The 20,530-nt window shown below is 50.2% G+C and overlaps 1 protein-coding gene and 1 pseudogene across 2 annotated transcripts; both read right to left on the reverse strand.

The window, feature by feature from the left end:
* Positions 1 to 321: 321 nt before the first annotated feature.
* Positions 322 to 1,681, reverse strand: LOC129470574 (large ribosomal subunit protein eL37-like; annotated as a pseudogene).
* A 3,033-nt stretch (positions 1,682 to 4,714) lies between these two features.
* Positions 4,715 to 8,182, reverse strand: ATP5MC1 (ATP synthase membrane subunit c locus 1). 2 transcript variants are annotated; one of them, XM_055258486.2, is made up of 5 exons: positions 8,049 to 8,182; positions 7,434 to 7,481; positions 6,132 to 6,209; positions 5,251 to 5,429; positions 4,715 to 4,930 (listed from the first exon to the last, which is right to left on the reverse strand). In XM_055258486.2, the coding sequence occupies exons 2-5, from the start codon at positions 7,470 to 7,472 to the stop codon at positions 4,816 to 4,818; spliced, it is 411 nt and encodes a 136-aa protein (XP_055114461.1). In that variant the 5' UTR covers positions 7,473 to 7,481; positions 8,049 to 8,182; the 3' UTR covers positions 4,715 to 4,815. The 2 variants fall into 2 exon arrangements, with proteins under 2 accessions (XP_055114461.1, XP_055114460.1); XM_055258485.2 differs by having other exon boundaries at positions 7,979 to 8,108.
* Between the last annotated feature and the right edge of the window lie 12,348 nt (positions 8,183 to 20,530).

The raw sequence follows: 20,530 nt of genomic DNA on the forward strand, positions 1-20,530 counted from the left end.
TCCTCTGAGAAGATACACCATGAAGATCCTTTTCCTTCCCTTCCCTAAAATCCTGGGTCCCATGGCCCTCTGGGGTAGACCTCCAGGGCCAGCCTTTTGTCTTGGTTAAATGCCAGGGATAAATGAAAAAGAATTCCCACCAGGTCATAAACCTTACACTAAAGAGAATAATCAGAACTTGGACTAGATGTTTTGAAGCTTCTGATTGTAACATCTGTTTGTTTGTTGTTGTTGTTTTTTTGAGACGGCGTCTCGCATTGTCACCCGGGCTGGAGTACAGTGGCGCGATCTCGGCTCACTGCAACCTCCACCTCCTGGGTTCAAGCGATTCTCCTGCCTCAGCCTCCCAAGTAGTTGGGATTACAGGCGGCTGCCACCACGCCCAGCTAATTTTTTGTATTTGTAGTAGAGACATGGTTTCACCATGTTGGCCAGGCTGGTCTCGAACTCCTGACCTCGTGATTCACCTACCTTGGCCTCCCAAAGTGCTGGGATTACAGGGGTGAGCCACCCCACCCGGCCTATTGGTTGAAATTGTTAAGATGACTTGGATGCTGCAACAGCTGCCCTTTTGGGTTTAGGTGTTGTTTCTTCACGAAATCCATGCCTGAATCTGTGGTATACAGCTTTTAGGTGTCTCATTCGACCAGTCCCAGTGGCATTTCATCTTTGAGCCTTGGCACTCCAGTTATACTTCCTCTTGTGCTTGGCAGGGTAGCCACATTTGCCACAGGTCAACTTTTTTTTTTTTTTGGAGATGGAGTCTCACTCTGTTGTCCAGGCTGGAGTGCAGTGGTGTGATCTTGGCTCACTGCAACCTCCACCTCCCAGGTTCAAGAAATTCTCTGCCTCAGCCTCCTGAGTAGCTGGGATTACAGGCATCTGCCACCACGCTCGGTTAATTTTTTTGTATTTTTAGTAGAGACGAGATTTCACCATGTTGGCCAGGCTGGTCTTGAACTCCTGACCTCATGATCCACCCACCTCAGCCTCCCAAAGTGCTGGGATTACAGGCGTGAGCCATCGCGCCTGGCCTGCCACAGGTCGACTTCTGAAGGTGGTAGGCCTTAGAGCCATAGTGGTGGCATGACTTGTGTGTCTTATTGCAACGCTTGCTAAATGTTGACGTTCCCTTCATCTTGCTTCTGCAGCTGAGACCAAAGATCAGGAAATTCTTATCAGCCTCTTGGCAAAAACTGGATTCCTGGAATTTCACAGGAAAGATAGAACAACCACCTTCCCTGGGGGCTGCTTCTTGATTGCCACTGGAGGTGGTAGGAAGTGACCTGGTAGGAAGCCAGCTGTGCCATTCTGTTTGTGTAACAGCATTGCCAGTTAATCCATTGCTCTCTTAGTGAAACATCGGTCACCAGTTCAACCTCAGTTCCATTTCCTATTCAGCCGTGAGATTCCTGGGTTTTGCTTCAGGTTGTCACTGGCTTGTTGTGGACAACCTTGAGGGAGTTTCTTAAGGTGAAAAGGCTGAGGAGACGCAGCAGATTGTGGTAGACCAGTAGCCTCAACTGGGCATGATTTTGCCCCCCAGCCAGGGGGCATTTGTCAACATTCTGACATTTGGCAATTTGTTGTCACAACTTGGGTGGGGATGTCAGCCGCTACTGACATTGAATGGGTAGAGGTTAAGGATGCTGCTAAACATACACTACACGAGGGAGTCCCCTCCACAACAATGAATTATCTGGCCCCAAATATGCCAAGGTCAAGAAATCCTGGGGTAGAAAGGCCATGATTGTATAAATGTCGGACAGACTGGGATTCGAATCATTGGCATGCTCTATCACCTTGGGCAAGTCACCACACTTGTGCAGACCTCAGATGAGTCAACATAAAGCTAAGAACACAGGTTCTGGAGTTTGAATCCCAGCTTTACTAACCAGCTGTGGTTTAGTAGAATTTAGGCAGAATGCCTCACCTCTCTGAGCCTCTTCATTTGCTTACTTACCTGTAAACTGACTTATTCTATAGAGATGTTGGAAGTTAATCATGGAAAGTGCTTAGCATTGTGCATGACACACAGGTGCTCAAATGTTAGCCCACGTTATCATAACTCACACTAGCCTCCTTTTTCCTCTGGGAACTTCTATAGCACATAGCTCATGTACCCACATATACAATGATGTAGGGCATGGTGTACTTATTTCTACTCTGTTGGTGCCCCAAACTCCTTGAGGGCAAGGACGTTAGAATTAGATTTCTTTGCTTCCCCTAAGGTCCCTAGGAAGATGCTTAAATACCTACATGACTGTCTTTAAATTGCACGTAAATGGAATCCAAATTTTCTGTATGTTTTAACCCTCTTTGCTAGTTGCCTTTCAGTTAGAAGGTGTTCTTAACACCAATTAGATATTTTCTTTTTTTTTGTTTTTTTTTTTTTTTTTGGAGACGGAGTCTGGCTCTGTCGCCCAGGCTGGAGTGCAGTGGCTCGATGTCTGCTCACTGCAAGCTCCGCCTCCTGGGTTCACGCCATTCTCCTGCCTCAGCCTCCCGAATAGCTGGGACTACAGGCACCCGCCACCGCGCCCGGCTAATTTTTTTGTATTTTTAGTAGAGACGGGGTTTCACTGTGTTAGCCAGGATGGTCTCGATCTCCTGACCTCATGATCCGCCCGCCTTGGCCTCCCAAAGTGCTGGGATTACAGGCGTGAGCCACTGCGCCCGGCCCAATTAGATATTTTCTTGGTTTCACTATTTCACATTTTACAGTTGAGGTATAAGGTTTTCACAGAATGGATCCCACTTTACGTTACTACTCCTTTTGAAGCCATCCAATTTGAGACAGACCATGTTCCCAGCATCTTTGCGTGAGTTCTGTCCATGGCTTGCTCCTGAAAGGACTTACAGAAGCAGCAACTATTGATATGTCAACTTAGCTAATTTTACATGGGTTATCAGTCCCACTTTAGCCAAGAGGGGCAAGACTGGTGGGCATAGACTTTGAGAACCCAAGGAAGATGTTGGACGAAGCTCTTTATAGAATTCATTAGTTGGCGCATGCCCCCAAATCATCTTTTTTTTTTTTTTTTTTTTAGATGGAGTTTTGCTCTTGTTGCCCAGGTTGGAGTGCAATGGCATGATCTCGGCTCACCACAACCTCCGCCTCCTGGGTTTAAGTGATTCTCCTGCCTCAGCCTCCCGAGTAGCTGGGATTACAGGCATGCACCACCATGCCCGGCTAACTTTGTATTTTTAGTAGAGACAGGGTTTCTCCATGTTGTTCAGGCTGGTCTTGAACTCCTGGCCTCAGGTGATCACCTGCCTCGGCCTCCCAAAGTGCTGGGATTACAGGCATGAGCCACCATGCCTGGCTCCAGATAGTCTTTTATCCCTAGCAAAACTAAGATGATAAATTGGAGCTCCAAGAACCAGGATTGTGTACTTTATCTGCTTTAAGAACATTTAGATATTCTGAGAAAGGCTAATTGATAGTGAAAATGAAACCTACAAATGGGGCTAAACACAGGCAGATAGAAGCCTACCTCTACCTTTCACCTGCTATACAACTTCTTTTTTTTTTGAGACAGAGTCTCACTCTATCGCCCAGGCTGGAGTGCAGTGGCACAATCTCGGCTCACTGCAACCTCCGCTTCGCGGGTTCAAGCTATTCTCCTGCCTCAGCCTCCCCAGTAGCCGGGATTACAGGTGTACACTACCACGCCTGGCTAATTTTTGTACTTTTTAGTAGAGACGGGGTTTCACGATGTTGGCCAGGCTGGTCTCGAACTCCTGACCTCAGGTGATCCGCTGCCTCGACCTCCCAAAGTGCTGGGATTACAGGCATGAGCCACCACGCCCGGCCTATACAACTTCTTTGGGACTAAGTTTCCCTTTCTGTGCCACATTAATTGTTGTGTGACCAGAATGAAAATAGATGGGACAAAAAAAAAAAAAAAAGAAAATAGATAGGACAACACTGCAGTTAAGGTTTAAGCTGGCCTGGGGGGAGAAATCCCCAATCTGCCACTTACTAGCTCTGTGATACTGGATAAGTTATTTTGCTTCCCCAAACCCTGGGTCTGTCATTTGCAAAACAGTTTTAAAGTTGTGCTTATAACTCTTAGGGTTGTTGAGATAACGAATGTAAAATGCTTGGTATAAATTAAGCCCTTCAAAAATGTAACCTATGAATATACAGTTGTTACAGTTATCCTTTGGTATCTGTGGAAGATTGGCTCCAGGACCCCAATGGATACCGCAGATGCTCAAGTCCCTTATATAAAATGGTGTAGTATTTGCATATAACCTATGCACATCCTCCCATATACTTTAAATCATCTCTAGATTACTTATAATACCTAAATACTAGGTAAATGCTATATAAATAATGGCTATACTGTATTGTTTAGGGAACAATGACAAGAAAAAAAAGCCTGTACATGTGCAGTACAGACACAACCATTCACTTTTTTTCCTGAATATTTTCTGTCTACTGTTAGTTGAATCCACAAATATGGAACCCATGGATACAGAGGGCCAACTGTACTAAATTTGAAGGGAAAAGGCAAAAATCTCATTACTCAGACAAACCCACATTCCTCCTGGGAGAACATGAGAACCCTCTGTGTTCTTACAGACATGGCAGTGCTCCTTCTCAGCCCTGAGGAGTTCCCAATCACCAATGGCTGAGCAAATTCCCTCTCCTCACCCTTCTACCAAGGCCCTCCTGAAGGTCAAAGGACAGAGGCACAGACAGGGGTTTAGAGAAACGTTGTGTTTAATGGTAAATCTCAGCACATCCCAGCACCAAGAATGGTGTGGAGTTGCAGCAGCAACAGGCAGGTGACCCCCCATGGTGCCTCACATGGCGAAGAGGATGAGGAAGGCGACCATCAAACAGAAGAGCCCCATGGCCTCAGACAGGGCAAAGCCGAGAATGGCATAGGAGAAGAGCTGCTGCTTGAGAGACGGGTTCCTGAGAGGGACAGAGATCATTGCCAGTTGAGGGAGAGGAAAGGGTGAGGGGAGGGGAGGACACAGGAGGGTGAGGTGAATGGGGAGTGTTACTCCTGGGAGAGGGCCTAGCCTGCACAGATCCTGGGGATTTGGATGGACAAGCAGAGTGGACCAACCTGGTAAGTTTAAGTGAGCCAGGCTGGACACATGTTTTCTCTGGAGAAACTATGATGTAGATGAAATCAACCTGAAGGCTCCAGAAGGGAGCTCCTCCAGCTGAGGCTTCCCCAAACAGGGTGGAATTTACAGTAGGAGATGCTGTAGGCCACCTAAACTTACCTGGCATAGCCAATGATCAAGCTGCCAAACACCGTTCCAATGCCAGCCCCTGAACCAGCCACACCAACTGTGGCTGCCCCAGCACCAATAAACTTGGCTGCTGTGTCAATGTCCCGGGAGACAGCACTGGTCTGGAAATCCCGTCTGGCCACCTGGAGTGGGAAGTTGCTGTAGGAAGGCTAGAAAGAGAAGCAAGGCAGGCGAGATAGCAGAGAGACAGTATGGCATAAGGACAGGTGGCTGACTCTACCTCCTTCACCCCACCCACCTGAGCTCTGAAACTGTTGGCAGACTGCCTGGTAAATGCAGAATACTCTGATTGCAGAGTATGCTGGGAATTAGTCTTAGAGTCTGTTGTCAGACAGGACTAGGGAAATTTCATGGGTTAGGCACACCTCACCTTTATAAGTTTCTCACCTACAAGGCTTACCCTGGGGGACTTAGAACTATTAAAGCATACAGATTCTCCAACTCTCCTCCCACTTTGGTCTAAAGGCAACTTAAACTGAAGGACCCCTGTCTGGGAATATTCCTTGATTTTTAAAAAATTAATTAATGAATGGGTTTTTTTGAGTCAGGGTCTTGCTCTGTCACCCAGTCTGGAGTGCAGTGGCACAGTCACAGCAGTCTCGACCTCTGGGATTAAGCAATCCTCTCATCTCAGCCCTGGAGTAGCTGGGACTACAGCCACATGCCACCACACACGGCTAATTTTTTAATTTTTTTGTAGAGATGGGGTCTCACTGTGTTGCCCAGGCTGGTCTTGAACTACTGGGCTCAAGTGATCCTCTTGCCTCAGCCTCTCAAAGAGCTGGGATTACAGGTGTGAGCCACCACCCCGGGCCTTGGGAACATTCCTAAGAGAGCTATTCCTCCCTTACCTGTTTAGATGAATTCACTGGGCTATTCAAGAAGGAGGCAGACACAGACCTGATTAGACCCCTGGTACAACAGCGGATCTGTAAAATCAGAAAGCCACATCCTACCAAATCAGTCAAGGAAAAAAAGTCCTAATTGCTGAGCTGTCAAAAATGACTACAGATTTCATAAACAGAATAAGTTCAATGTATTTCAAGGTCAATTTATTCATGTTTCTATCAGATAGGCCTGCCCCAGAGACAGCTGTCTTAATAGCTTGATATAGTCAGCAGTCGCAACCTTCACCATTCTTTTTTTTTTTGAGACGGAGTCTCGCTCTTTCACCCAGGCTGGAGTGCAGTGGCGCGATCTCGGCTCACTGCAGGCTCCGCCCCCCGGGGTTCACGCCATTCTCCTGCCTCAGCCTCCCTTGTAGCTGGGACTACAGGCGCCTGCCACCTCGCCCGGCCAATTTTTTGTATTTTTAGTAGAGACGGGGTTTCACCGTGTTAGCCAGGATGGTCTCGATCTCCTGACCTTGTGATCCGCCCGCCTCGGCCTCCCAAAGTGCTGGGATTACAGGCGTGAGCCACCGCGCCCGGCCCGCAACCTTCACCATTCAAAACCAAACCAAAGTTCACTTCTTTGGGCACAGCCTTAATCGGCTTCCCAGAATGGAACAAGAACCCACACTAATACCAAAGCAGGTACAGCAAAGGTTTATACCCAGATCACCAAGTAATCAGATGGGGGAAACTTTATTCTGCTAAAATACACTCACGGCTACACACCCTAAATGGAGTGGGTCAGTCAGCCCTGGAAACCGACTGGAATAGCCATCTAAGGAGAGCCATCTGTAACATGGCTTTTTTGAAATAATTTTTAGTGCAGTGGTTCTCAAACTTGGCTGCACAGTGGAATCATCTGGAGAAGTCTAAAAGATACAGATGCCTGGGTTCCACCCCCATTCCCAAAGTCTGATGCAAATGGTCTAAGGTGCAGCCTAGGCATCAGGATTTTTAAAAGCTCCCTGGATGATTCTAACGTGCAGCCACTGTTGAAAACCACTGTTTTAGTGGGCTGTCTCTATGGCCAGGCCAGACTGGGGATAAAAATTAAATCCAGACTTTCTGACCACATTCCAAAGCCAAGATAGCTTGGTTCACAGGCCCAGATAAACAGGGGTTACCTTCATCGCATCCTACAGCCACCTCAAAGAGCCTACATCATCAGGACGCCAAGCTCCCCTGGGTTCATTCATTAAACACTGATGGCGTCCACACCATACACCTGGTACTACAGAGCACCGCGGCGCGGCAGCTTACCAGAGCTGGAGAAATGAGTAATGCCCCGGCGGTCTGCATTTTTTCAGTCTGCAGAGGGGGAAAAATAGTAATAATAATCCCATTGAGACCCTGGTGGTTTGTTTACAATGACGACCTTTGGTCGTCCCCTTTACCCCCGCCCGTCCTCCCTAGACCACGCTCTTCCTTGCACCGTGCCCCAGCTGAGGAGGGCATTAGAGGTCAGAGGGACAGAGCAGCGGGTCTTCAAAGGAAAGTCATGGAGATCGGAAGTCAAGGAAAGGGGCCCAAGCCCCAGGAAGGAAATGTTGCGAAAGGGAATGGTCTCCTGGGAAGACTGGAGGCGGACACTGGGCAGGTGTCGCGCAGGGTCCCGCCCATCTTACACAGCAGTCCTCGACCCGCCCCAGCCGAGGCAGTCAATCGTTCATTACCGTTGGTAACTAACATTCATTGATAAGGCCATATCTAGATTGCCATCGCCTCTCCCAGCACTGGTGGGAAATAACCCTCCACACTGCCCAGCCCACAACCCTGCCTATTGCTGGCTCCCAGCCCCAAGTCACCTGCACTCCTACTGCCCTGCAACCCCTGCTTGGCCCACAGCGCTCGCCCGGCTCAAGGTGACAGTCTCACCTCTCAGCTTTAGCCCTTGGTCTCAGCGCTCAGCTTCCCCCACCCACGTGTCCTGGACCTTCTCCATTCTCATTGGCCGTAATATCCCCGCGTCCCCATTGGTTGACGTCATCGATTCCGCCACTCTTATTGGCTTTCCGCAGCTGCTTCCTCTCCCTCCACAGGAGCTTCGTGGCAATTCCCGCCTCCATGCGGATAGAGGCGGGGCTTTCCTACGAGATCTGGATTACGATTGGCCGATCCCTGAAACGCTCGACCATAGAGTTGGCAGGACTCAGAGGTTCCATAACCTCGCGCACAAGATGGCGACCAAGGTGGAAGCTGAAGAAAAAGGCGTGGGAGAGATGACGGGACGTGTGACGCAGTCAGACACATGACTTTGGCCCCGAGCATTCATTCGGGCGCTTGGGCCACGGGGCGCGTTGCATGTTGGGATTGGTAGTTGTGCTGAGGAGGCCCCCAAGGACAGCTGAGATCCCGCGAGACATTCGAGGCCGGGAGAGCCGATGCCTTTGTAGTAATTCCCACTGTGGAGGTTTGTGGAAAGACCGCTTTCGCCATGGAGAATAAAGGCCGGCTGGAAAGTCCCCAAGCGGTGAGCGCAGTTTTGTGGGCCTCAGCCGGTGTTCAGCAGTCATGGACTAGCATCCAGATGGCTTTCTAAAAAATTTGTTGCGCCGGGCGCAGTGGCTCACGCCTGTAATCCCAGCACTTTGGGAGGCCGAGACGGGCGGATCACCTGAGGTCAGGAGTTCGAGACCAGCCTGACCAACATGGTGAAACCCCGTCTCTACTAAGAATACAAAAATTAGCCGGGCATGGTGGCGCGTGCCTGTTATCCCAGCTACTTGGGAGGCTGAGGCAGGAGAATCGCTTGAACCCGGGAGGCCGAGGTTGCAGTGAGCCGAGATCGCGCCACTGCACTCCAGCCTGGGGGACTGAGCAAGATTCCGTCTCGGGGAAAAAACAAACAAAAAAAATTGTTTACTTTGTAAAAACAACACTGAAAGAATGAAATAATATCCCTGTAGAAAAACGAGCAAAGGATAGGAACAGGCAATTCACTAAGGAAGAAATATGAATTGCAGGAACGAATGTCAGCCTTCCTAATCAAAGAAATATAAGTTTAAACGCACCGCTTAGTACTGCTCAAAACAGCAGAGTTCTTTTTATTAATGTGAGCCACGCGCTGTCCTATATTGCTGGTGAGAGGATGAATTAGAAAACCTTCCTTGAAAGCAGTTTGGCAATATTTATTTTTATTCAAAGGCTGTGAATGAGCCATCCTCTTTGACCCAGTAATTTTTGAGTAACTAAGAGCCTTTAAGCTCTCCATCCACTTTTCATCCAGTAATATCACTTCTAGGCATTTATTTTGAAGAATCAGAAATGCAGATTCTTTTAAAAAGATGTGCATTTGCAGAGTTTGTAGAAATTGGAAACAAGTAAATGTTCCACTGACAGTAAAAGGTGAAATAAGTTATAATATATTCACTTGATGAAATAAGCAGAAATAAAACAGGAAATAAAATCATGTGTTTTTGTTTTTTTTTTGAGACGGAGTCTCGCTCTGTCTCCCAGGCTGGAGTGCAGTGGCGCAATCTCGGCTCACTGCAAGCTCCGCCTCCCAGGTTCACGCCATTCTACTGCCTCAGCCTCTCCGAGTAGCTGGGACTACAGGCGCCCGCCACCACGCCTGGCTAATTTTTTTTTTTTTTTTTTTTTTTTTTTTTTTTTTTTTTTTTTTTTTTTGAGATGGGAGTCTTTCTCTGTCCCCCAGGCTGGAGTGCAGTGGTGCGATCTCGGCTCACCGCAACCTCCACCTCCTGGGTTCACACCATTCTCCTGCCCCAGCCTCCCGAGTAGCTGAGACTACAGGCGCCCGCCAACACGCCCAGCTAATTTTTTGTATTTTTAGTAGAGACGGGGTTTCACCGTGTTAGCCAGGATGGTCTCGATCTCCTGACCTCGTGATCCGCCCGCCTCAGCCTCCCAAAGTGTTGGGATTACAGGTGTGAGCCAGTGCGCCCGGCCATGTTTTTGAAGAATATTTTATTTTTATTATTATTATTTTTTGAGACAGAGTCTCACTCTGTTTCACAGACTGTAGTGCAGTGGTGTGGTCTCTGCTCACTGCAACCTCTGCCTCCCCGGTTCAAGCAATTCTCCTGCCTCAGCCTCCCAAGTAGCTGGGATTACAGGCACGCACCACCATGCCCAGCTAATTTTTGTATTTTTAGTAGAGAAGGGGTTTCACCATGTTGGTCAGGCTGGTCTTGAACTCCTGACCTCAAGTGATCTGCTCGCCTTGGCCTCCTAAAGTGCTGGGATTACAGGCATGAGCCACCACTCCTGGCCTTGAAGAAGATTTTATATTGAGAAATATTTTATAATGCAAAACTATGCATAGAATTGTGAAAAAATACACATGGAAAAAGAATGAAAAAAATATTAAAAATTAATAGTTAATTCTAGAGGGTATAATAAGTTGATTTATATTTTTATGAGTATGGGTACTTTATAATAGAAAAATATTTTAAAAATTACACTAATCTGGCAACTCACAAGTCTAGACTCTTAGGAAAACTTTTTTTTTTTTAATAATTTTTTTTTTTTAGAGACAGGTCTCACTCTGTTGCCCAGGCTGGAGTGCAGTGGTGCAGTCACTATTATAGCCTTAATCTCCTGGGCTCAAGTAACCCTCCCTCCTCACTCTCCCAAGTATCTAGGACTACAGGTGGGATCTTGCCATGTTGTCCAGGCTGGTCTCAAACTCCTGGCCTCAAGGATCCTCCTACTTCAGCCTCCGAAAGTGTTGGGATTACAGATGTGAGCTACCTGCACCTGGCCAGAAAAACATTTTCTTTTCTTTTTTTTTTTTTTTTTTTGAGATAGAGTCTTGCTCTGTCGCCCAGGCTGGAGTGCAATGACGTGATTTCGGCTCACTGCAACCTCTGCCTCCCGGGTTCAAGCAATTCTTTTGCCTCAGCCTCCCGAGTAGCTGGGATTACAGGTGTGCGCCACTATGCCTGGCTAATTTTTTTGTATCTTTAGTAGAGATGGGGTTTCACCATGTTGGCCAGGCTGGTCTTGAACTCCTGACCTCATGATCTGCCCGCCTCGGCCTCCCAAAGTGCTGGGATTACAGGCTTGAGCCACAGCGCCCGGCCTCTCTTTTTTGTTTGAGATGGAGTTTTGCTCTTCTTGCCAGGCTGGAGTGCAATGACACAATCTCGGCTCACTGCAACCTCCGCCTCCGGGTTCAAGCAGTTTGCCTACCTCGGCCTCCCAAGTAGCTGGTATTACAGGCGCCTGCCACAACGCCTGCCTAATTTTTTTTTTTTTTTGAGACGGAGTCTTGCTCTGTCACTAGGCTGGAGTGCAGTGGCGCAGTCTCAGCTCCCTGCAACCTCCACCTCCTGGGTTCAAGCAATTCTCCTGCCTCAGCTTCCCCAGTAGCTGGGATTACAGGCACCCACGACCACGCCCAGCTAATTTTTATATATATATACACATATATATATACGTGTATATATATATGTATATTTATATATACGTATATGATATTATATACGTATATATAGTATATATACGTGTATATATATTTATATATACGTGTATATATATTATATATACGTATATATAATATATATACACGTATATTTATATATACACGTATATTTATATATATACATATATACACATATATGTATATATATAAATATACGTGTATATATACATATATGTATATATAAAAATATATATACACATATATACATATATGTATATACACATATGTGTCTATATACATATATGTGTGTATATATACACACATATATGTATATACACACATATGTGTATATATACATATATGTGTATATATATACACACATATATGTATATAGACACATATGTGTATATATACATATATGTGTATATATACATATATGTATATATATTTGTGTATATATACATATATATGTGTGTATATATATATATATATATATATAGTTTTTTTTTTTGAGATGGAGTCTTGCTCTGTTGCCCAGGCTGGAGTGCAGTGGCGTGATCTCGGCTTACTACAAACTCTGTCTCCTGGGTTCACGCCATTCTCCTGCCTCAGCCTCCCGAGTAGCTGAGACTACAGGCACCCGCCACCATATCCGGCTAATTTTTTTTGTTTGTATTTTTAGTAGAGACGGGGTTTCACCATGTTGGCCAGGATGGTCTTGATCCCCTGACCTCGTGATCCACCCACCTCGGCCTCCCAAAGTGCTGAGATTACAGGCGTGAGCCACCGTGCCCAGCCTGCATTCCATTTTTTCAACAACTTAGACCTTCAGTCTATGGTTCTCAGTCATTATCTTTGCACTAACTTCCAAGTTCCTTCTCCTTCTCTTCTGATTTAAAAAATTAAGAAATGTGAGGCCAGCACAATGGCTCACACCTGTAATCCCAGTACTTTGGGAGGCCTAGGTGGGAGGATTGCTTGAGGTTAGGAGTTTGAGACCAGCCTGGGTAACATAGTGAGACCCCATCTCTACAAAAAATTAGTGGGGTGTGGTGGTACATGCCTGCAGTCCCAGCTACTTGGTAGGCTGAGGTGGGAGGATTGCTTGAGCCCAGGAGTTTGAGGGTGCAATGAACTATGATTTTGCCATTGCACTGAAGCCTGTACAACATAGTGAGACCCTGTCTTTAAAAAAAAGTCAAATGGGCTGGGCGTGGTGGCTCACGCCTGTAATCCCAGCACTTTGGGAGGCCAAGGCGGGCGGATCATGAGATCAGGAGTTTGAGACCAACCTTGTCAATATAGTGAAACCCCGTCTCTACTAAAAATATTTAAAAATTAGCCAGGCGTGGTGGCAGGCGCCTGTAGTCCTAGCTAGCCAGGAGGCTGAGGCAGGAGAATTGTTTGAACCCGGGAGGCAGAGGTTGCAGTGAGCCGAGATTGTGCCACTGCACACCAGCCCTAGTGACAGTGCAAGACTCCATCTCAAAAAATAAAAAATAAAAAAAGAGTCAAATAGTACAGCCTTTTTTTTTTTTTTTTTTTTGAGACAGGATCTTGCTCCTTCAACCAGGCAGTAGTGCAGGGGCACAATCATGGGTCACTGCAGCCTTGACCTTCCAGGCTCAGGCATTCCTCCCACCTCAGCCTCCTGAGTAACTGGGACCACAGGCACACACCATCACACCCAGTTTGCTAATTTTTTGGTAGAGACTGAGTCTCACTATCTTGCCCAGGCTGGTCTCACTACTCCTAGGATCAAGCAATTCTCCTGCCTTGGCCTCCCAAAGTGCTGAAATTACAGGTGTGAGCTACTGCACCCAGCCCAATCTATTTCTTTTCTTTTTTCTTTTTTATTTTTTGAGATGGAGTCTCACTCTGTTGCCAGGCTGGAGTGCATGGGTGTGATCTCTGCTCACTGCAACCTCTGCCTCCTAGGTTCAAGCGATTCTCCTGCCTCAGCCTCCCGAGTAGCTGGAACTACAGGCATGCGCCACCACACCCAGCTAATTTTTGTATTTTTAGTAGAGACGGGGTTACACCATGTTGGCCAGAATGGTCTTGATCTCTTGACCTTGTGATCCACCTGCCTCAGCCTCCCAAAGTGCTGGGATTACAGGCGTGAGCCACCTCTCCTGGCCAGCCCAATCTATTTCTTTTCTTTCTTTCTTTTTTTTTTTTTTTTGAGATGGAGTCTTGCTCTGTGGCCCAGGCTGGAGTGCAATGGTGTGACCTCGGCTCGGCTCACTGCAACCTCCGCCTCCCGGGTTCAAGCAATTCCAGTTCTGCTGCCTCAGACTCCCGAGTAGCTGGGATTACAGGTGTCTGCCACCATGCCTGGCTAATTTTTGTATTTTTAGTAGAGATGGGGTTTCACCATCTTGGCCAGGCTGGTCTTGAACTCCTGACCTCATGATCCACCTGCCTCGGCCTCCCAAAGTGCTGGGATTACAGGTGTGAGCCACTGCGCCTGGCCTCCCAATTTATTTCTATAATCAGTTTTGCACCTGCCAGCATTTTAATGACCAAGACATGTTAATCTAATTTTATTGGTTCATTGAATTTTTCGAACACAAAATATTCCTAAATATACACACATATGTAATATCAATTTTTTTTTATTCTTTTTGCACACATAAACAATAAACATTTTCTAAAAATACATACAAACAAAAAGATGCGTATCAAACATATTAGGAAGGTTGCACATGGGAAGTCGGGGAATAAAAATGGGGGGTGGGAGTTAAAATAAATGAGAGAGGGACTTTATATGGATCAGTGATAATAACTCAATCCTCTATTTGACAAAGAAGAGGGAGAAGGAAGAGGAAGAAAAAGAAAGTGGGATAAAGGATCAGAAAGGGAGGAAAATAGAAAAAATTAGAGTATGACTCCAGGGTAGACCGGTTTTGTTGTCACTGAGTTGGTTGGTTGGTTTGTCTGCTGTATTTTTCATGCTTCGCCAAGTTGGCCAGACTGGTCTTGAACTCCTAGCCCGAAGTGATCAACCCGCCTCGCCCCCCAGAGTGCCGGGACCACAGGCGTGAGCCACCACGTCCAGCCCCCACATTGCCCCTGGCCTCCGTGGTAGACCTCCCAGACGGGGCGGCCAGGCAGAGACGCTCCTCACTTCTTCCCAGACGATAGGTGGCCGGGCAGAGGCACTCCTCACTTCCCAGACGATGGGTGGCCGGGCAGAGGCGCTCCTCACTTCCCAGACGATGGGTGGCCGGGCAGAGGCGCTCCTCACTTCTTCCCGGACGGGGTGGCTGGGCAGAGGCGCTCCTCACTTCCCAGACGATGGGTGGCCGGGCAGAGGCGCTCCTCACTTCTTCCCGGACGGGGCGGCCGGGCAGAGGCGCTCCTCACTTCCCAGACGGGGCGGCCGGGCAGGGGCGCTCCTCACTTCTTCCCAGACGGGGCGGCCGGGCAGAGGCGCTCCTCACTTCTTCCCGGACGGGGCGGCCGGGCAGAGGCGCTCCTCACTTCCTCCCGGACGGGGCGGCCGGGCAGAGGCACTCCTCACTTCCCAGACGATAGGTGGCCGGGCAGAGGCGCTCCTCACTTCCCAGACGATGGGTGGCCGGGCAGAGGCGCTCCTCACTTCCCAGACGATGGGTGGCCGGGCAGAGGCGCTCCTCACTTCCCAGACGATAGGTGGCCGGGCAGAGGCGCTCCTCACTTCCCAGATGGTGGGTGGTCGGGCAGAGGCGCTCCTCACTTCCCAGACGGGGCGGCCGGGCAGAGGCGCTCCCCACTTCTTCCCAGACGGGGCGGCCGGGCAGAGGCGCTCCTCACTTCCCAGACGGTGGGTGGTCGGGCAGAGGCGCTCCTCACCTCCCAGACGATGGGTGGCCGGGCAGAGGCGCTCCTCACCTCCCAGACGATGGGTGGCCGGGCAGAGGCGCTCCTCACCTCCCAGACGATGGGTGGCCGGGCAGAGGCGCTCCTCACCTCCCAGACGATGGGTGGCCGGGCAGAGGCGCTCCTCACTTCTTCCTGGACGGGGCGGCCGGGCAGAGGCGCTCCTCACTTCCTCCCGGACGGGGCGGCCGGGCAGAGGCGCTCCTCACTTCCTCCCGGCCGGGGCGGCCGGGCAGAGGCGCTCCTCACTTCCTCCCGGCCGGGGCGGCCGGGCAGAGGCGCTCCTCACTTCCTCCCGGACGGGGCGGCCGGGCAGAGGCGCTCCTCACTTCCTCCCGGCCGGGGCGGCCGGGCAGAGGCGCTCCTCACTTCCCAGACGATAGGTGGCCGGGCAGAGGCGCTCCTCACTTCCCAGACGATGGGTGGCCGGGCAGAGGCGCTCCTCACTTCCCAGACGATGGGTGGCCGGGCAGAGGCGCTCCTCACTTCCCAGACGATGGGTGGCCGGGCAGAGGCGCTCCTCACTTCCCAGACGGGGCGGCCGGGCAGAGGCGCTCCTCAGTTCCCAGACGGGGTGGCCGGGCAGAGGCGCTCCTCACTTCCCAGACGGGGTGGCCGGGCAGAGGCGCTCCTCACCTCCCAGACGGTGGGTGGCCGGGCAGAGGCGCTCCTCACTTCCCAGACGGTGGGTGGTCGGGCAGAGGCGCTCCTCACTTCCCAGACGATGGGTGGCCGGGCAGAGGCGCTCCTCACTTCTTCCCGGACGGGGTGGCCGGGCAGAGGCGCTCCTCACTTCCCAGACGATGGGTGGCCGGGCCGAGGCGCTCCTCACTTCCCAGACGGGGCGGCCGGGCAGAGGTGCTCCTCATTTCCCAGACGATGGGTGGCCGGGCAGAGGCGCTCCTCACTTCCCAGACAATGGGTGGCCGGGCAGAGGCGCTCCTCACTTCCCAGACGGTGGGTGGCCGCGCAGAGGCGCTCCTCACCTCCGAGACGGGGTGGCCGGGCAGAGGCGCTCCTCACTTCCCAGACGATGGGTGGCCGGGCAGAGGCGCTCCTCACTTCCCAGACGGGGCGGCCGGGCAGAGGTGCTCCTCATTTCCCAGACGATGGGTGGCCGGGCAGAGGCGCTCCTCACTTCCCAGACAATGGGTGGCCGGGCAGAGGCGCTCCCCACCTCCCAGACAGGGCGGCGGCCGGGCAGGGGCTGCAATCCCAGCACCCTGGTAGGCCAAAGCAGGCGGCTGGGAGGCGGAGGCTGCCGCGAGGCCAGACCACACCACTGCACTCCAGCCCGGGTAACACCGAGCACCGGGTGAGCGAGACTCCGTCTGCAGTCCCAGTACCTCGGGAGGCTGAGGCGGGCAGAGCACTCGGTGTCAGGAGCTGGCGAGCAGCGTGGCCAAGATGGCGAACGCGTGCCTGCAGCCAAAGGAGAAAAAGCAGGCAGCGGGGGAGCGCGCCGGTCTGCGGCGCAGGCAGCAGGGAGCCAAGTAGATTGCAGCCTGGGCCAGAGAGGGAAAGAAAGAAAGAAGAAAGAAAGAAAGAAAGAAAGAAGGAAGGAAGGAAGGAAGGAAGGAAGGAAGGAAGGAAGGAAGGAAGCTGTAATATCAATTTTAAGGTATATTTCCTTATATATTACTGACCATTACAATTTCCCAATTTTAATTGATTGGCAATACCTACTATTAATCACTACTCACATGCAATAGTGGGAGGAAAAAAGAAGGGACATTCACAATAGCTACCATTAGGAAAAGGGACACCTCCAGGGAAGCACCATACTTGGCCATTGGTCCAGAAGATGTGTTGTGTCTTGCTGGACAAGGCTGTACAGGTAAATGATAGAAGCAGCCAATGACAGAACCAACAAAGTTCACAAGCCTTGTTTTTGTGTAACTCACTTCCTGGACAGTGAGTTCTTTGGTCCCTGTGGTCTACCTGTTTGGAAGACTTCCCTTGTATAACAAGCATCCTTCAGGAATGCTCCAAAGACAAGCAATGAGTAGTGTTTCCTGTTGGGAACTGTGCAGTTTGAGCCATCCACTTCCTACGATTGCGGGAATCTTTTGTATGTCTGTCTGGGGTTGAGTCTTCCTGCAACACTGGCTTAAAAAAAACCTCAGGCCTCGGTTGGCCAGCACTATGTATTGTTTTTTCCTGGTGCTACAATTCCTAAAAATCCTGATGGCTTGAGCATTTCGTTTAGGGGGAGTCACTGCTAAAAAACTCAACCCAGGAAGCTTGTCTTCTTTGAGAATTTCCAGGCCTAGTAAGGATTCAGACAAGGCTTGCTTAGGGAGGTTCTTTTCTTTCTTTCTTTTTTTTTTTTAGAAACGGGGTTTTGCCATGTTGGTCTCGAACTAACTCCTGGCCTCAAGACATCCATGGGCCTTGGCCTCCCAAGGTGCCAGGATTACAGGTGTTTGCCACTGTGCCTGGCTCAGGGGGGTCCTTTCATCCATCCCAGTTCCTCTCCAGTTGAGGGCCTTAGCCCCAGGGTATGGATGGTGAATAATGGCGGTGGAGGTATCTTACGGGAGCCTTTCTCCCCTAATCCACTTTTTTGTTTATTTGTTTTGAGATGGGAGTGTCTCACTCTGTCACCCAGGCTGGAGTGCAGTGCCTGGATCTTGGCTCACTGCAACCTCCACCTCCTGGGTTCAAGTGATTCTCCTGTCTCAGCCTCCCGAGTAGCTGGGGATTACAGGCATGCACCACAATGCCTGGCTGATTTTTATATTTTTAGTAGAGACGGGGTTTCACCATGTTGGTTAGGCTGGTCTCGAACTCCTGACCTCAAGTGATCCGCCCGCCTCGGCTTCCCAAAATGCCGCACCCGGCCTCTAATCCATTTTGGAAGGTTAGTCTTACATGGTTGTTGCATTCCACAACTATCGGTAGATTATCTTTAAAAGGGGAAGCAATTTCACATTTGTCCAGCAGAGGGAGCTCAGTGGGAGATACTTTGGAGAGACCCGAGGTTTGGGTTTTTCTTTTCTTTTTCTTTTTTTTGTTGAGATGGAGTTTCGCTCTTGCTTCCCAGGCTGGAATGCAGTGGCACAATCTCGGCTCACCGCAACCTCTGCCTCCCGGGTTCAAGCGATTCTCCTGCCTCAGCCTCCCCAGGAGCTGGGATTACAGGTGCCGCCACGCCCAGCTAATTTTGTATTTTTAGTAGAGACGGGGTTTCTCCATGTTAGTCAGGCTGGTCTCGAACTCCCAACCTCAGGTGATCCTCCCGCCTCAGCCTGCCAAAGTGCTGGGATTACAGGCGTGAGCCACCGCACCCGGCACCTAGTTTCTTTCATGTCTTGCTCAAATCTTGCCTTTTCGGTGAGACCTGCCTGACCTCCCTATTTAAGATCGCAATTGTGTCTTCCCTAGTCTCTATGAACTTCTTACCCATATAATTGTTATGTTTACTATTATATTTTTCATCTTTATTCTTTCTATAATTTAAGCTCCTTGAGGCCAGGGATCTTTGCCTGTTTTGTTCACTGTGCTTAGGATAGTACCTGGCATGGAGCAGGTGCTCGATTAGTAAATTATTGAATTAATGAATCAATACCCTTATTCCAACAGCTAAGATCTAGCCAGATGCGGTAGTTCACGCCTTTAATCCCACCACTTCGGGAGGCCAAAGCATGAGGATCACTTGATCTCAGGATTTTGAGACCATACTGGGCAACATAGCAAGACCATATCTCTACTTAAAAAAAAAAAATAGCCGGGCCTCAGGAGGCTGAGGTGGGAGGATCGCTTGAGCTCAGGAGATCAAGGCTGCAGTGAGCTATTATCGTGCCACTGCACTCCAGCCTGGGCAGCTGAGTGAGATCCTGTCTGAAAACAAAAACAAAGAAAATATCTTACAGTTTTCTTTCTCTTTTTTTGTTTGTTTGTTTTTTAAAATTTTTTTTTGCACACAAAACAATAAACATTTTCTAAAAGTACATACAAACAAAAAGATGCACATCAAACATATTAGGAAGGTTGCACATGGGAAAACGGGGAATAGAAATGGGGGGTGGGAATTAAAGAAAATAAATGAGAGAGGGACTTTGTATGGATCAATGATAATAACTCAATCCTCTATTTGACAAAGAAGAAGGAGAAGGAAGAGGAAGAAAAAGAAAGTGGGATAAAGGATCAGAAAGGGAGGAAAATAGAAAAAATTAGAGTATGACTGCAGGGTAGACCTGTTTTGTTGTCGCTTGGTTGGTTGGTTGGTTTGTCAGTTGTATTTTTCGTATGTTTCGCCATGTTGGCCAGGCTGGTCTCGAACTCCTAGCCTCAAGTGATCAACCCGCCTCGGCCTCCCAGAGTACTGGGACTACAGGCGTGAGCCACCACGTCCAGCCCCCACATTGCTTCTGGCCTCTGTGGTAGACCTCCCAGACGGGGCGGCCGGGCAGAGGCGCTCCCCACATCCCAGACGGGGCGGCCAGGCAGAGGGGCCCCTCACTTCCCAGACGGGGTGGCGGCCGGGCAGAGGGGCTCCTCACTTCCCAGAAGGGGCGGCCGGGCAGAGGCGCTCCTCACTTCTTCCCAGACGGGGCGGCCGGGCAGAGGCGCTCCTCACTTCCCAGACGATGGGCGGCCGGGCAGAGACGTTCCTCACTTCCTAGACGGGGTGGCGGCCGGGCAGAGACGTTCCTCATTTCCTAGACGGGGTGGCGGCTGGGCAGAGGCGCTCCTCACCTCCCAGACGGGGCGGCTGGGCAGAGGAGCTCCTCATAACCCAGACGATGGGTGGCCAGGCAAAGACGCTCCCCACCTCCCAGACGGGGTCGTGGCCGGGCAGAGGCTGCTAATCCCAGTACCCTGGGAGGCCAAGGCAGGCGGCTGGGAGGCGGAGGCTGCAGCGAGCCAAGACCACGCCACCGCACTCCAGCCCGGGCAACACTGAACACCGAGTGAGCGAGCCTCCGTCTGCAGTCCAGCACCTCGGGAGGCCGAGGCGGGCAGACCACTGGAGGTCAGGAGCTGGAGACCAGCCTGGCCGACATGGCGAAACCGCGCCTCCAGCCAAAGGAGAAAAACCAGGGAGGGGTGGTGGCGCGCGCCGGCAATCCCAGGCAGCCCGCAGGGCAGGGCAGGAGAATCA

The sequence above is a fragment of the Symphalangus syndactylus genome, chromosome 20 (assembly GCF_028878055.3).
Source record: "Symphalangus syndactylus isolate Jambi chromosome 20, NHGRI_mSymSyn1-v2.1_pri, whole genome shotgun sequence".
In the NCBI taxonomy this organism is placed as follows: domain Eukaryota; kingdom Metazoa; phylum Chordata; class Mammalia; order Primates; family Hylobatidae; genus Symphalangus; species Symphalangus syndactylus.

What these genes read in the sequence shown, in the direction of transcription:
- ATP5MC1 (XM_055258486.2), bottom strand. Translation starts at nt 7,472, where the DNA reads ATGCAGACCGCCGGGGCATTACTCATTTCTCCAGCTCTG. An exon ending in CAGTGAATTCATCTAAACAG is followed by an intron (nt 5,430 to 6,131) that starts GTAAGGGAGGAA and finishes TTCTCTTTCTAG; the next exon opens with CCTTCCTACAGCAACTTCCC. An exon ending in TTGATCATTGGCTATGCCAG is followed by an intron (nt 4,931 to 5,250) that starts GTAAGTTTAGGT and finishes TGTCCCTCTCAG; the next exon opens with GAACCCGTCTCTCAAGCAGC.